This window comes from Porites lutea, chromosome 11 (genome assembly GCF_958299795.1).
Source record: "Porites lutea chromosome 11, jaPorLute2.1, whole genome shotgun sequence".
Classification (NCBI taxonomy): Eukaryota; Metazoa; Cnidaria; class Anthozoa; order Scleractinia; family Poritidae; genus Porites; species Porites lutea.
Window position 1 is genome coordinate 9,556,047 of NC_133211.1, and position 12,664 is coordinate 9,568,710.

A 12,664-nucleotide genomic window follows, 5' to 3' on the forward strand; every position below is an offset into this window, starting at 1 on the left:
CAAATTTTGCTTTACGATGATAAATATACTCTCTTTAACTCTTTAACTCTCCTTAACTCTTTAACTCGTTTATTCCCTGGTTTCCATTAAAAAATATTCGAATATACTTGACAAAACATTTGATGTATTAAATATGAAATTTAACTTTCTATACAGGTGCATCAGTCTTTTCACACAATCTTTCCTGCGCGGTGTCTTGCCAAAAACATCTTTGTTCTGAATACAAATGAGACTGTGTTGCCTGCTGCTTTCACGGCCTCGTCCTGCGAAAACATTTACTGGGGTTATTCCTTGGTTTGGGGATAAACTAGGATTTTATAGAGGTATAACGCTGGCCCTAAGTTTCGGTACATTTCCCCTACCCCCTCTATCATATCTTGTCCCTCTCCTCTCTCAAAAACTACAGAAGAGATGTATCAACTTTGCATTTCGGGAAAGGGGTCGTCTCAAAAAAGAGGCAACTGTCAAAACAACGAGCAGGAATATTCTGGCAGATATGCAAACATCGAAGCGCAATTGAGAATACTTATTCAAACCGATTTGGAGGTGCCTCTAAAGCTGATAACCATACTTAGCCTTTCAAATAAATAAATAAAAAAACTCTTGAAGAGGTTCAAATAGTTTCCTTGTAATTAGCATCGTCTCTGTTCTCTGAGTAGTCTCAAAATGTGCTTATTGCTTCATATAGAAACACCTTTGATACAACGAAAAGTTATAGGGACAATATTAATCACTTGTATGGCACTGAAGTCCGTATATAGTTTGGTTTGATCGACCGCGATCGAGAGATGATATGCCGCTACACCTCTGACAGGTAATAGGCAATGAATGTGCGCTTTAACCACTTCAGGGGATTAGATGGAATACACGGAGTCGCCTGGATCGTCTAAAAATTTTTTGGGACTATTCGGACAATTCGGACGAAGCCTGCAAGCAAGATCCCCATTTGTGTAATATCGCGAGAAGTCACGCACGAGCAGCACGCGTAAGGAGACGCGAGAGAGGGGGAAGACTACTACTCTACCACGACGTACACAGTATTTACCTCAAAGCCTGAAGCAGGGACGCTAGGACATGGAAAATGCTGCCAATCCATCAGCTCTGCTATTGACAAATTTTGCTGCAACAAAAAGGTTTAGGCAATTTATTTCATCTCCCGAGCGAATCCCAATTAAATAGTTATTACAGTAACAAATATTTAACAAAGTGACAACGATTTCCATTGTTTGCACTTTCATAGAAATGACGTCAAAATGTTCATATTTCAAGTAGTACAGCGACAATCTTTTTCCCACTCTCTCTTATTGGGATACCCTGCCGAAGCCTCCACAGAGAAGAGAGTTTTTCCCAGGTTCTCTCTTCGTATCTTCCTAATGAGTATGAAATCCGAAGTTAGGGGAGTTAACCGCTCGGCCACCTCGCCTTGAAAGCGTTATCGCTGCATCAGCGAATAATGAGTAGTGGAATTGATCCATGTTGAGTGCTGAAAAAGGCACCTTAAATGAAATCTGACCGTATAAAAACTTAAGCCCCGTGCAAACGGACGCGACTTTGTTGGCCAACAACTCCCGAAATTGTCGGAAGTTACACTATGTATGTTGCGTACGTTTGCACACTGTTGCATGTTGTTACATGTTATTTCGTGTTGTTGGGAGTTGTTGCATCCGTTTGCACACCACTGCTAACACGGACGCAACGACTCCCAACATTGTTGTCCCGCTTTACTCTCCTGTGACGTCACCCAACGCCTCTGTTTACGAATGTTCGTGGAAGAAAGGTTTGAGTAACGACACAAAGAACGGTTAAGTAGGAGATCTAGACTAATACATACTTGATTACTGAGGTTCTTGTCAAATCCTAACTGACAAGGCCTGGTTACATTTCTGATCGATTGCTGATTGGTTGTAGGCTGGTCTGATTCGCAATCTTCGTTCTCACTTTCATTCTAAAAAGCAAACAAAATACATTGCATTAGGAATTAAGCAGTTTGCGTGTTTTTTCGTTTTTCATGCTACCGCCGATACCTTGCATTTGTTTTGCATTTCCGGAAAAAGATAAAGTAAAGCAACCTTATTCAGACATTGTAGTTAAGAGTTCTAGTTAAGAATCTGAGAAGTACTTGTGCGGAATGGAAACAAATCAGTATCAATAAAAGGGAAAGTCAAAACCTCAAAGCATATTCTTTAAGGTAATATAATGTAGGCATCGAAAAATTCTTTTACTGTGAATTGCGCGTTCTGTTGGTTAAAGAAAAACACAATACTTGGCAGTGGTTGTTCTAAGGCTGAGATAACAAATTGCCAGAAAACTATAAGAAATATTTTTTTATGGCAGGGGTACGTTACTCTACACGAGAGGCCCCAAGCATATTTCACATAGTTTGCCTTTTATCCATGGTTTTACTCGTTTCTCAGTTTTTCTTGGAGAAAGAGAGAGTGCGCAAACGAGAGAAAAACAGGCGCAAACGGAGGCCTTGGTTTCGGTGAGTTTGTTCGGTGTTTCTCGATCTGAAAAGGTCTCCTCTCCTTCGTAAGCACCACGTTTAAATTCCAATTCGATCCGGAATGTGGTTGGTGAGGAGCCACTGTACAGACATGTTAATCCGGAATGTGGTAGGTTAGGAGCCACTGTACGGACATGTTATAATATGTCATTTCACATACAGAAGGGAAAGGCAGGTGATACTATGACCTCAGTGCACGAATGGCTCGAGGAGATTGCGCAGTACTATTAAATGACCAGCTGATATAGACATCAGTCAACCGGCAAGAGAACATCTTTCTGACTGAACTTCCTAAGACAGGTACCTAGTTGTAAGGTCTCATTCTTTTTACGAATTAAGGAAGTAATAATAAGATCCTGTTCTGTCTATTTAGATCTATTTTAGGATCATAAATGCTGGCGGATAGATCTGTATCCCGTAAATTCGCAGCGTTTTCACCTGAACGTCGCACTATGAGAGGACAGAAAGGAGCAGAAAAATGGGGCGCGTGGACGGAAGCAGTATTCATCATTACGCCCTACGAAACTTGTAAAATAGTTACATTTATTATTAACCTTATCAGGTCTATTTGCGTTACAAATATTTACTATACTGCTTAATTTAAAGTTTCGTATTTGACTACGAAGTCGAACCCTTTTGTAATGATAATGAAGGCCTTTGAATCGTTAAGTGCTCGACGATAAAAGCTGTTTAGTCTTGAGGTATTGTCCAATAAAACCAACATTGATCTGTTTCAGTTCTTTTATGGAAATGTACGGTGGTTAGGGGAGCACTTTTGAGTTAACTACCTCAGTGGTCAGCTAACAATCAACGTCCATGTTGATATCCACTATCATCGATCATGGCTAAAAGTGCTAAAAATTATTTTATCTTATACGGAGTATTATTTGATAGAATTGTTTGGAGACATTGTGAGGTTTTTTAAATATCAAATGAAAAGGCATCGAAGTTCAATGTTTAGTTAATGACGAATAACGAATAGATTTCTGGCATTTCTATACAATTGACTACTGCCGTTGTCCCCACGTGCTCCTCTTAACACAATAAGCTTAAAATCACATTTGCTCAGTGAAAATGTAGAACTATATTTTTTCTTTCACATCGCGAAATATTTCACAGAAATCATGATTAAACGTTTTGTAACACTACTAGCCTTAGGGTATCATTGCATCAAATGATTTAACTGTTCTGAATAGTCTCGCTTGTCTCAGTATGCAAATAATGATAGGGTTTCGCTCCAGAAAACATGCATGCACTAATCTTTCAAGTTGTAGCATCGTTTGTCAGAACAAGGATTTCACCACACGCACTTTCAAACCGTGTCTCATCTCCGGTAGGATAGAAAAACTGTTTAATCTTTCCGTATTCAGTGCTGACTGAGCACGGCGGTTTATGTCCATAACTTCCTCTTCAAAGGAAGGACGACCTGATAGTTGATCCTCTGACCTTTATCAACTCAATTGCTCCTTCTTTTGCTCCATATTCCTTAATCTATTGTGCGACAGATTGTCAGATGCTATCGACAAGTCCATGGTTACTAATCCTGTTGCTTTATTCTTCGTCAATCACTTTTCTCTACTGTTTTCTATGACACCTGTTTGTGGTAGATATGTTCTCAAAATAAGGGCCCATCCCATACTGTAGTAGTCTCTCAAAAACTTTCGAGAAGGCAGGCAATACTGTTACTGGTCTGTAGTCAGATTTAGAAAGAGTAAAATATCTTTTAACAACTGGGGACTCTTCGCGTTGTGGCATGTAAGCGCTTGTTTTGTTGACTTTCATAGACATTGTGAAGAAACGACAATATCTTGAAATCGACTCCATAAAATTTAACAAAATATGTCGCAAATCCCGTTCGTATTGCACTGTAGTCGATGAAAGCTCAAAATAAAATTGAACAAAGGAGTTTATGACACAATCAAGTTTCTTATGATAGCTGTTTCCTTAGAAATTTTATATACTGTTTGTTACAATTTGGCTCAGTTGTTTTTAAAAAATGAGGGTTATTAATTATAAGCTGTGTGCAAATTTATAAGGAAATCTAATAACTGGATTTATTCGTAAAAATCTACCAAATTTAACGTTTTAGGCTTGTTTTAACTCATCCAGGTTGCCATGGCAACTATGAAAATGTTACGTTTAATCAAATGAATGTATAGTCTTGTAAATATATTCTGTCCTTGCCAAATTTGAGTATTATATCTGCAGCTAGTCTTAAATAACATCCAAATGAATGGAAAGGATTCAAAACCTAGCAAACTGAGTTTAGCCACTTTTATTAGCTGGCAACGTGGCTCTAGTGTAGATTCAGGTCCACCAAACATTGATTTGCAAGCCACTGCGGCTTCCATATTGACATCTACTATCACGGCGAGGGCACCTAAAAGTTGTTTAAACTATTATTGAGCATTGCTGGGTACATCACTTTCGCTACAATGTCCATAGAGTCAAATGTTTTCAATCAAATTAAGACGCAGAAATATTCAGTGTTTTGATTAATGCCCAAAAACACTGGGCGTACTTGACATAAAAATAACAAATTCAATATAAATTTCCATTTCAACGCTTGACTTCCTCGTCTTACTACAACGAGCTAAAATTAATAACTTTTCCCTACCATCAAAAAAGTATAAAAAAATTCATGACTAAAAGTCTAATAACTATTCTTATCTAAACGGTAACTCCCGTCAAATGATACACATCTTGGCATTCAAATTGTCTCGTTTGTCTCTAATGCAAATACTGTCAACGTTTCACTTCAGATAACATTAAGCTTCCACGAAAAATCAAGCAGCAATGCCGTTTGTCAGAACAAGGATTTCACCACTCGCACTTCCATTTCGTTCTACGTTGTTAGCCCGGAGAAAATGTTTAATTTTTCCATCCACCGCGCTGACTGAGCACGGCACTTTACCACCAACTCTCCCGAGGTAGAGCGACCCAAGAGAACTACTTAAGCCAACAATCACAGCGTTAGGAGGCACGGGATCACCAATTTTAACTCGATATAGTTGATGGCCAGTATCTCGCAGGATATCACCAGATATCCGAGGAGGCCCGTCTCTTGTATTCCACCTGCTGCACTTATTATTTGCGGTAACAGTCACACCACATGGCACGCCATTCGTCAACCGACCAAAATACTCTGCTTCCAAACCGCTGGATGCTTTGATGATGTTTGTCGGAACGGGATCACCGCTTTTTGCTCCAATCCAAACTGGCTCAGGGTTAACTTGTTTAAAACTAAAACTAGTTTTAAGTACCGACACATAATGACTTCTGACAAACAGGCATCCAAATCTGAGGAAATCGACTTCTTCATCCATAGCCCACAATTCTGACCGGGCATACAAAGAAGCGTACAAGATGCGGGTTACACCTCTACCGCTACAAGCCACAGTTGAAAAAGACAGTGTCTCGCGATAAGGAATCAACTTAAAACCATATCGTACTAAGAATGTCTGTATGTAGGATTCATCCGGCACTCTGCCCCTTCTCACCAGCTTGTGTAATTCTTGATGAAACGTTGGGTTCATAGAAGAAAGTTCTTGAGACTTCAACCTCACATAGACAACATTTTCGGATTTATTGGTTACGTAAACGTTGTACATGGTGATCTGCAGTATCCTGAAAAGAAAGACAACTTATGAGTCAATATTTTTTCATAGCACTCTAATTTCATTACAAAACCAAAATTCCGGCAAAATGACACTGATTAAATTTTTAAATAAGCTACTACTATTTAATATGCACTACAAACGTTGAGTGGGAATAAATAACAAATACAAATTCAAAGTTATCTATAATTTTTTTCGTGTGCGCTTACCTTAGAATCCAGTACCTTTTTGATTCACTGTGACTGCGTCGCTCCTCATCGTAAGAATTAATGAAAGATGCAAACGCTGCACCGGCAACGACAGACAGCACCCAGGACTCCATCGGTTTTATCAACCATGCGGGAGGAAGAAACAAAGGGCTCTGGAGACGAGTCTTTTTGTTCCCAAAGCTCATCAATTGCCGCAGGAGAACAACTTGAAAAGGAAAATGTGATTCTGAAGTAATAGCGATGGATTATTCTCCAACATGCCCAATAAACATGCAATTTAGTTTGGAGAGAACTGTTCGTAATCTTGCACCTCAGAATTTGCCGAATTGCAATTCATTTCATGAATGATAAGAATCAGCTCCCACTTTTCATGCCCGACATAAGTTTTAGTGGTCAGACGTTATCTTAAACGACAATGGGAAGGAGAGAAAGGAAGGTCAAACTGCCTTAAAAGATTTATCAAAGAGAACAAGACAAAGATAATTTAGCGCAATGAAGATAGTATTCCGGTATTATCCACATAACGCTGAAAATGTAATCATAATGATCGTAACTCGACTTTACCAACGTAACAGACGTAAGGATCACTACCGACCTGAATTGCATCAAACTGAGATTGTTTATAGCGGGATATTCAAAAAGACAAAAAGAAGGGAAAAGAAAGTAGGTAAAACAGTGAGGAAGATTAGAACTGAAAAAAATAAATTGCATGTATGGGACTTTTCACGTAGCATAGATGAATGCAGTGCCCAAAAGCCCAGCTTTTTTATTCCGAACGCAAAGCGAACGATAGTCTAAGAAAAAAAAAACGGTTAAACGTCTGATTCTCTCAAAATTTACTCCTCAATAAACGGTTAGAGAAGTTTAAGCTTATTCAAAAAAAAAAAACGGCAACAGAGAACATTTTTATCATCGTTTAAACGAATTCGTATCTCATTTCTTGTTCAAAAACGCCCCACATTGATAGGCCCGTTCCAACAATAAACATTACTGGAGATACCCACCTCAGACGCCATACACGTGCACTGCAGGAGATCATGCGTCAGACATAAACTATTTTCATGAAGAGTGAACAAGTTCTATGAGTTGAAAACAAAACATCAATATTCTGAAAATAGTCCACGTTCGATATATTAAAATTCTAACATGACTCCGATGCTTTCTAGTCATTTTCCCATATTTGGCGGTTTGGTTTTCTTTGTGCTCAAGTCTCTTCTGGGAATGGCGAGACAACGGAGTCTCAAAAAAATTGCAATTTTGACCCTAAAGCCTCGGAGTCATGCTAGAATTTATATACAGTAAAAACCCTACGTAAAAGAACCTAAAATTTAAGAACCTGTCAGGCTGAAATTTTCATGTTAAGCACCCTTCACGAAAGAACCATTTCAGGTTGAAATGTCAAAGTAGGTTCTTTATTTACCAAGTACAATAGAAAACAATAACATGAGCATAACTTAGCACTATTTTGTATGATTTATATGCACTCTACTATATTCCATGTAACTAGCATGAAAATGTGTGTACAATTTAATATAAAAGGCCATTCCCAACAATACAAATACTTTTTTTCTCACCAAAAATTAAGAACCCATTTAAGAACCTAGATAGACCGATTTCAAGTTAGGCATCTTTTATATAAGAACCTGTTCAGGTTGACTTGGAAAAATCTAGATCCTTATACGTGGAGTTTTACTGTATATCGAACGTGGGCTATTGTTGGTGAATATATTAGGGAGCTAAAGCAACCACGACGACGGGTTATATGAACAGCTGTTTACACTCATCACGCTTTTTGGTACATTTCTTTGACTACAACTGAACGACTTCGAAGTGAAAAATTCATGATACAACGTTTTATAGAGGACCTGGACAGGGGCGTAGCGTGAGGTTTTGAAGGTGTACGCACGGAGAGAAAGGTTGGACCTCCAAGGTACTAAAAACTAGGTGGTCGGGGGGCATGTTCTCCAAGAAAATTTTTCAAATTAAGGGGCTCAGAAATGGTATTTCCTACGTTTTGCGCAGAACATTTTCAGTAAATAAGTACGAAGGAAAATGCAATAAATTAGTTGTTTTATTTACATCTCTAGTGTTATCGGTCAGGTACAATATTTACGGAAAAAAGGTAAAACATTGACGCTATCAAGGAGGTTACAAGCAAAGGGCGAAATGTCTACCCTTCAGATGGGTAAAGACACCAATATAATGCGAAAGATTCATCAGTCATCCAGGTTTAATGATAAAAATACTTTCAGGAAATAAAAAATATATATGTATCTCAGTGTACGTAACGGACGTTACGTCCCTGGTGAACATACGACGACAAATTTTCCTTTCTCTTTTTGAACTTAAATAGAGTAATAGCTAATCTGCTAACTGCGGGCAGTGGATATTGCTTTCTGTAAAATTTGCCATAATTAATAAACAGTTGAGTTATACAGTCAAGCCAGGTCAAGCGTACCCCCCAAAATTCCATTAATGAATTTATTATTCGAAAGTTGAGTCCGTTGGCAGTTGTAGATTTCAGATTCATCTCTACATTCTTACATGCGTAATGGCCGTGAACTCACACGCGATTCAGTTACGAAATTTCTACCAGCTCAGTTTCCCTGAATTTGATGTAAATGTCTTCTAAGAATTTTAATTCATTCAAAGATTTTCAATCTGACCAAATACAGACAAGTTCTCGTAAATTATTCACTGCTCATTACGCATGCAGTAATTCCGATTTGAATTTGACACCAGTTACGGGAACGACTAACGGATTCATTTTTCAAATAATCAATTCATTAATAGAATCTTGAGGGGTACACTTGACCTGTTTTGACTGTAACAGTTGAGTTGAGTTGAGAGTCCGTACGAGGTCAATTCCAGGAAAATCGATCCATGGCCATGTTTTAAAAAAGGATTTTATACATAAGAATAAAAAAGGGGCTCTACCTAATGAAGCAAAATTAACAGTAACATAACGAAGTACCGCACACACTTAAGGCTTATATCTAAAACCTCGAAAGATAGAGCCAACCTGTGGGGCATAATAAACAAGACGACAGGAAAGTGCTATTCACTAACAAGGTAATGTTCTGTAGCTCTTACAACAAAACGCATCAGGATTTTAAGCTGACAGACGACACAAAGGTTAGAAATAGCCCATCGGATTGGATGCTGACCTTTAACTCGTCCCGTGAGAATTCAGCCTTCACCGTCTCCTTGGCATCGGCTACTGTTCCGCTCAGACCTTGCTTAGCAGTTTGACGTTGGTAAATCTTCTCTTCAATGGTTCCCAACAAAAGCAACGTATGTTTGATCTCATCGAGGTACGAGCAATTCCAATAGACTGGGGCTCAAAGCAATTTACAAATACCTGAAGGAAACCTACAACACGAGACATTACAAAAACTAATAACCAAAGACAAAAAAACGACCATGGAAGAGTATACAGTCGAATCTCAACACCGACAGAGGCTACTTAAGTCAACGACCAATTTGGAGCGAACTATTTACAAACTGAGTTAATCACTGTTCTCTCGTAAATTGTCGTGTTGTTAATGTTGTGGTTCAATTTTATCCTTGGTTTAAATTTTATTTTCTTTTGTTTTTAGGTATGTCAATGTATGATAATGAATTTGAAACAAAAGAAACTAAAATTTAAACCAAGGATAAAATTGAACCACAACATTAACATTCTTTTTTGAACATTTGGTTTCTGTTTCATGAGTATTCTTTGATTGTAGTACGTATTATTTTGCAAATCATAGTCAGAATTACAAATTTTGCTGTATTTCTATCTTACCTTGTCTAACACGAAAAACTTCTCAGTGTGAATCAGCCCTCAGGGGCGGATCCAGGATTTTTTTTAGGAGGGGTTGCACTCGTCTCTTGCTCTACTTCAACACCAATACACCACATAGTTTTTTTTTTTTTTTGCAGAATACCAGTTGTATTAGAAACCCCAGATCCGCCCCTGGCCCACTCTCTTCATTCAAAACGGCCTGTTCCAGGCGTTCAGATAGTAGAGAGTGGTGCAAAAAGCAGAGCGGAGGGAAACAAGCGAAACCTCCTCGTTGCATTTTTTTCCCGCTCACTTTTCTTTGCACCGCCCCGGCCAACTATCTGAACGACTGGAACAGGCTAAGGTTAAATTTGTATTTTAATTTGTCATCAGAAATTCCAAAGCAATCACCGTTGTTAAAAGACGATAAATGTACACTGTCTTCTTCTGTCCATCCCTCCACACTCTTGCCATGGCCTGCAGTGATCGAGAAAAAAAAAAAACACAGCGTCACTTAAATAATAGGCTAATTTAGCAACAGAACGTATGTGTCGCTCGTACTTGACATCTCACGATGTCACCTAAATGGAAAGCTTGCTCACGACCTGTTTGCGCTTTAGCAATTTTCCTAGCCTGTGTACAGTCGCCCCCTCCCCTCAAACACAATCAGGAAGAGAAATTTTGTTTGAGGGGAGGGGGCGGCTGTACACAGGCTTACATTGAATTAATGACCCGCGGAAAGAGACACCTCAACCAACAATCACGAATAAGTCCCAATTTTCATATTGTTAACGAACTATCGAGAAACAAATATAACCAATGTAAAGAGTTCAAGTACTGCTGACGAAGTGGTCTCATTTGCATGGTCACACCATAGGTTCATTCACAGACTCAAACAGTACAAATGTAAGTAGTAAAAGTAAGAGATTTCATCAGTGAATAGCCAAGGATCATATTGTTCTTACTGAGTGAAAGACTTCAGAGCGAGTCTACAGTCGCACTTCAAATCCTGGTAATGACTCTTGGAAAGACAAAACTTTGTTGTGACCGATATTGTAACAAGAGATGATAATATCCTCTCTTGATTGTAATCAATGTACACGGCGGTGTAGAATTGTTGGGCATAAAAATCAGTGGGCCCAGTTGTTCGAAGGCCCATTAGCACTAACCCAGGGTTAAATGTTAACCTGGGTTTCTTTTTCTTTTGTTCAAAAGCAATTCACCCGATAATTTTCTCGATTCTTTTTAGAGTATCCAATCATCAAATTGTAGGGAAAAAGGAATAAAACTGAATTTTTTTTAAGCTTTCATCTCTGAAGGTTCAAATTTCGCACTAACCCTGGGTTATCTTAAACCTGCTTTGAACAACCCGGCCCCCAGGGTTCCAATTATCGGGCCTTTACTCTGCCTCTCTGTCGGTATTGTTGTACGAGGGGGACATTGGGAGGTACCAAATACCGCAATACCGTAAGAAAAATTGGCAAATACCGAAATACTGTGTCGAAAATAGACGAAATACCGACACTGCATTTATGATTGGTCAAGCTTACTTAAAGTTGTATTCATTCCGCGTGTCTGTTTATTGCAAGCATGTATGCACCATAAATCAACCTCAGCCATTGCGAGATAACGTGAGAAGACCTAGATGTTATCGATGCAACGATCGAAAAGCCCGGTCATTGGATGCAACAACGATTCCATTGTAGATTAACTGTCACAAATTGTGTAAAGTAAAGTTTTCCGAATATTGACCTGCATTAGACAGGAGAACGCAAATGAACGGTACCGCAATACCGTGAAGGTGAAGGATCTTCTTTCACCGAATACCGTTAGCCAGAAGCATAAGAAACTGCATGCCACAGGGCTAGATGATACCGCAATACCGCACATTAAAATCAAAATTACCGACATACCGTTTGAAAAAAATGCACAATACAGTAAACCCCCGTGTCCCCCTCTTGTACTTTTTGGCACTTTTATGGAGTAACAATTACAGCCAAATAGATTGGCCACTCACACAACAGACAAGACTTTCGTGGTCAGTGTTTTAAACATTACTAACAAAGTTCTACGACAGAATTAAGCACAATACAATACAATAGGCGAGCTCTGGACATGCAAATTCATTCTAAATACATGTATGTTAATGACTTAGCACCCCTTTATCTTAGCTCGCGTTTTCACTATTGAAAGGGACACTGGAAATGGTCTTAAAGAAATTATAATTGCCGTTTGTAAACCCAATCACCAAAGGAACTGCATACAGTTCTCTTACAGATCAAAAGCGACCTATCGTTAATGTAAATGGGTTTCGACGTTTAGTCCGTAATTTTTTCTAGATAATCATTGCAACAATTTTATAAAACAGTTTTGTACCAGGATCTTTATGGTTTGATTAGTTGATTATTTTACTTTACTGTCACACATTTTGTATTCAGAGATATACCAGCATTATCTTGCTACTAACTACAAATTAAAATAAAGTTCCTACCAACTTACACAATGAGATTTCATCTACTGACAAGGGTGCAAGCTAAATAAATAGTACCATATGGAGGTTTCATTT

General features: G+C 38.6%; 1 protein-coding gene across 1 annotated transcript; it reads right to left on the bottom strand.

Annotated features, from left to right (window-relative positions):
* Positions 1-4,474: 4,474 nt before the first annotated feature.
* Positions 4,475-6,442, bottom strand: LOC140952272 (uncharacterized). Its single transcript, XM_073401705.1, has 2 exons — positions 6,330-6,442; positions 4,475-6,130 (listed from the first exon to the last, which is right to left on the bottom strand). Exons 1-2 carry the CDS (start codon positions 6,440-6,442, stop codon positions 5,290-5,292), a joined length of 954 nt encoding a protein of 317 aa, XP_073257806.1. The 3' UTR covers positions 4,475-5,289.
* Positions 6,443-12,664: the final 6,222 nt, after the last annotated feature.

Excerpts from the sequence above, each read along its gene's own strand:
- LOC140952272 (XM_073401705.1), bottom strand. The coding sequence starts at position 6,442 with ATGGAGTCCTGGGTGCTGTCTGTCGTTGCCGGTGCAGCGTTTGCATCT. Across the intron at positions 6,131-6,329 it reads AAAAGGTACTGGATTCTAAG|GATACTGCAGATCACCATGT; the intron begins GTAAGCGCACAC and ends CTTTCTTTTCAG.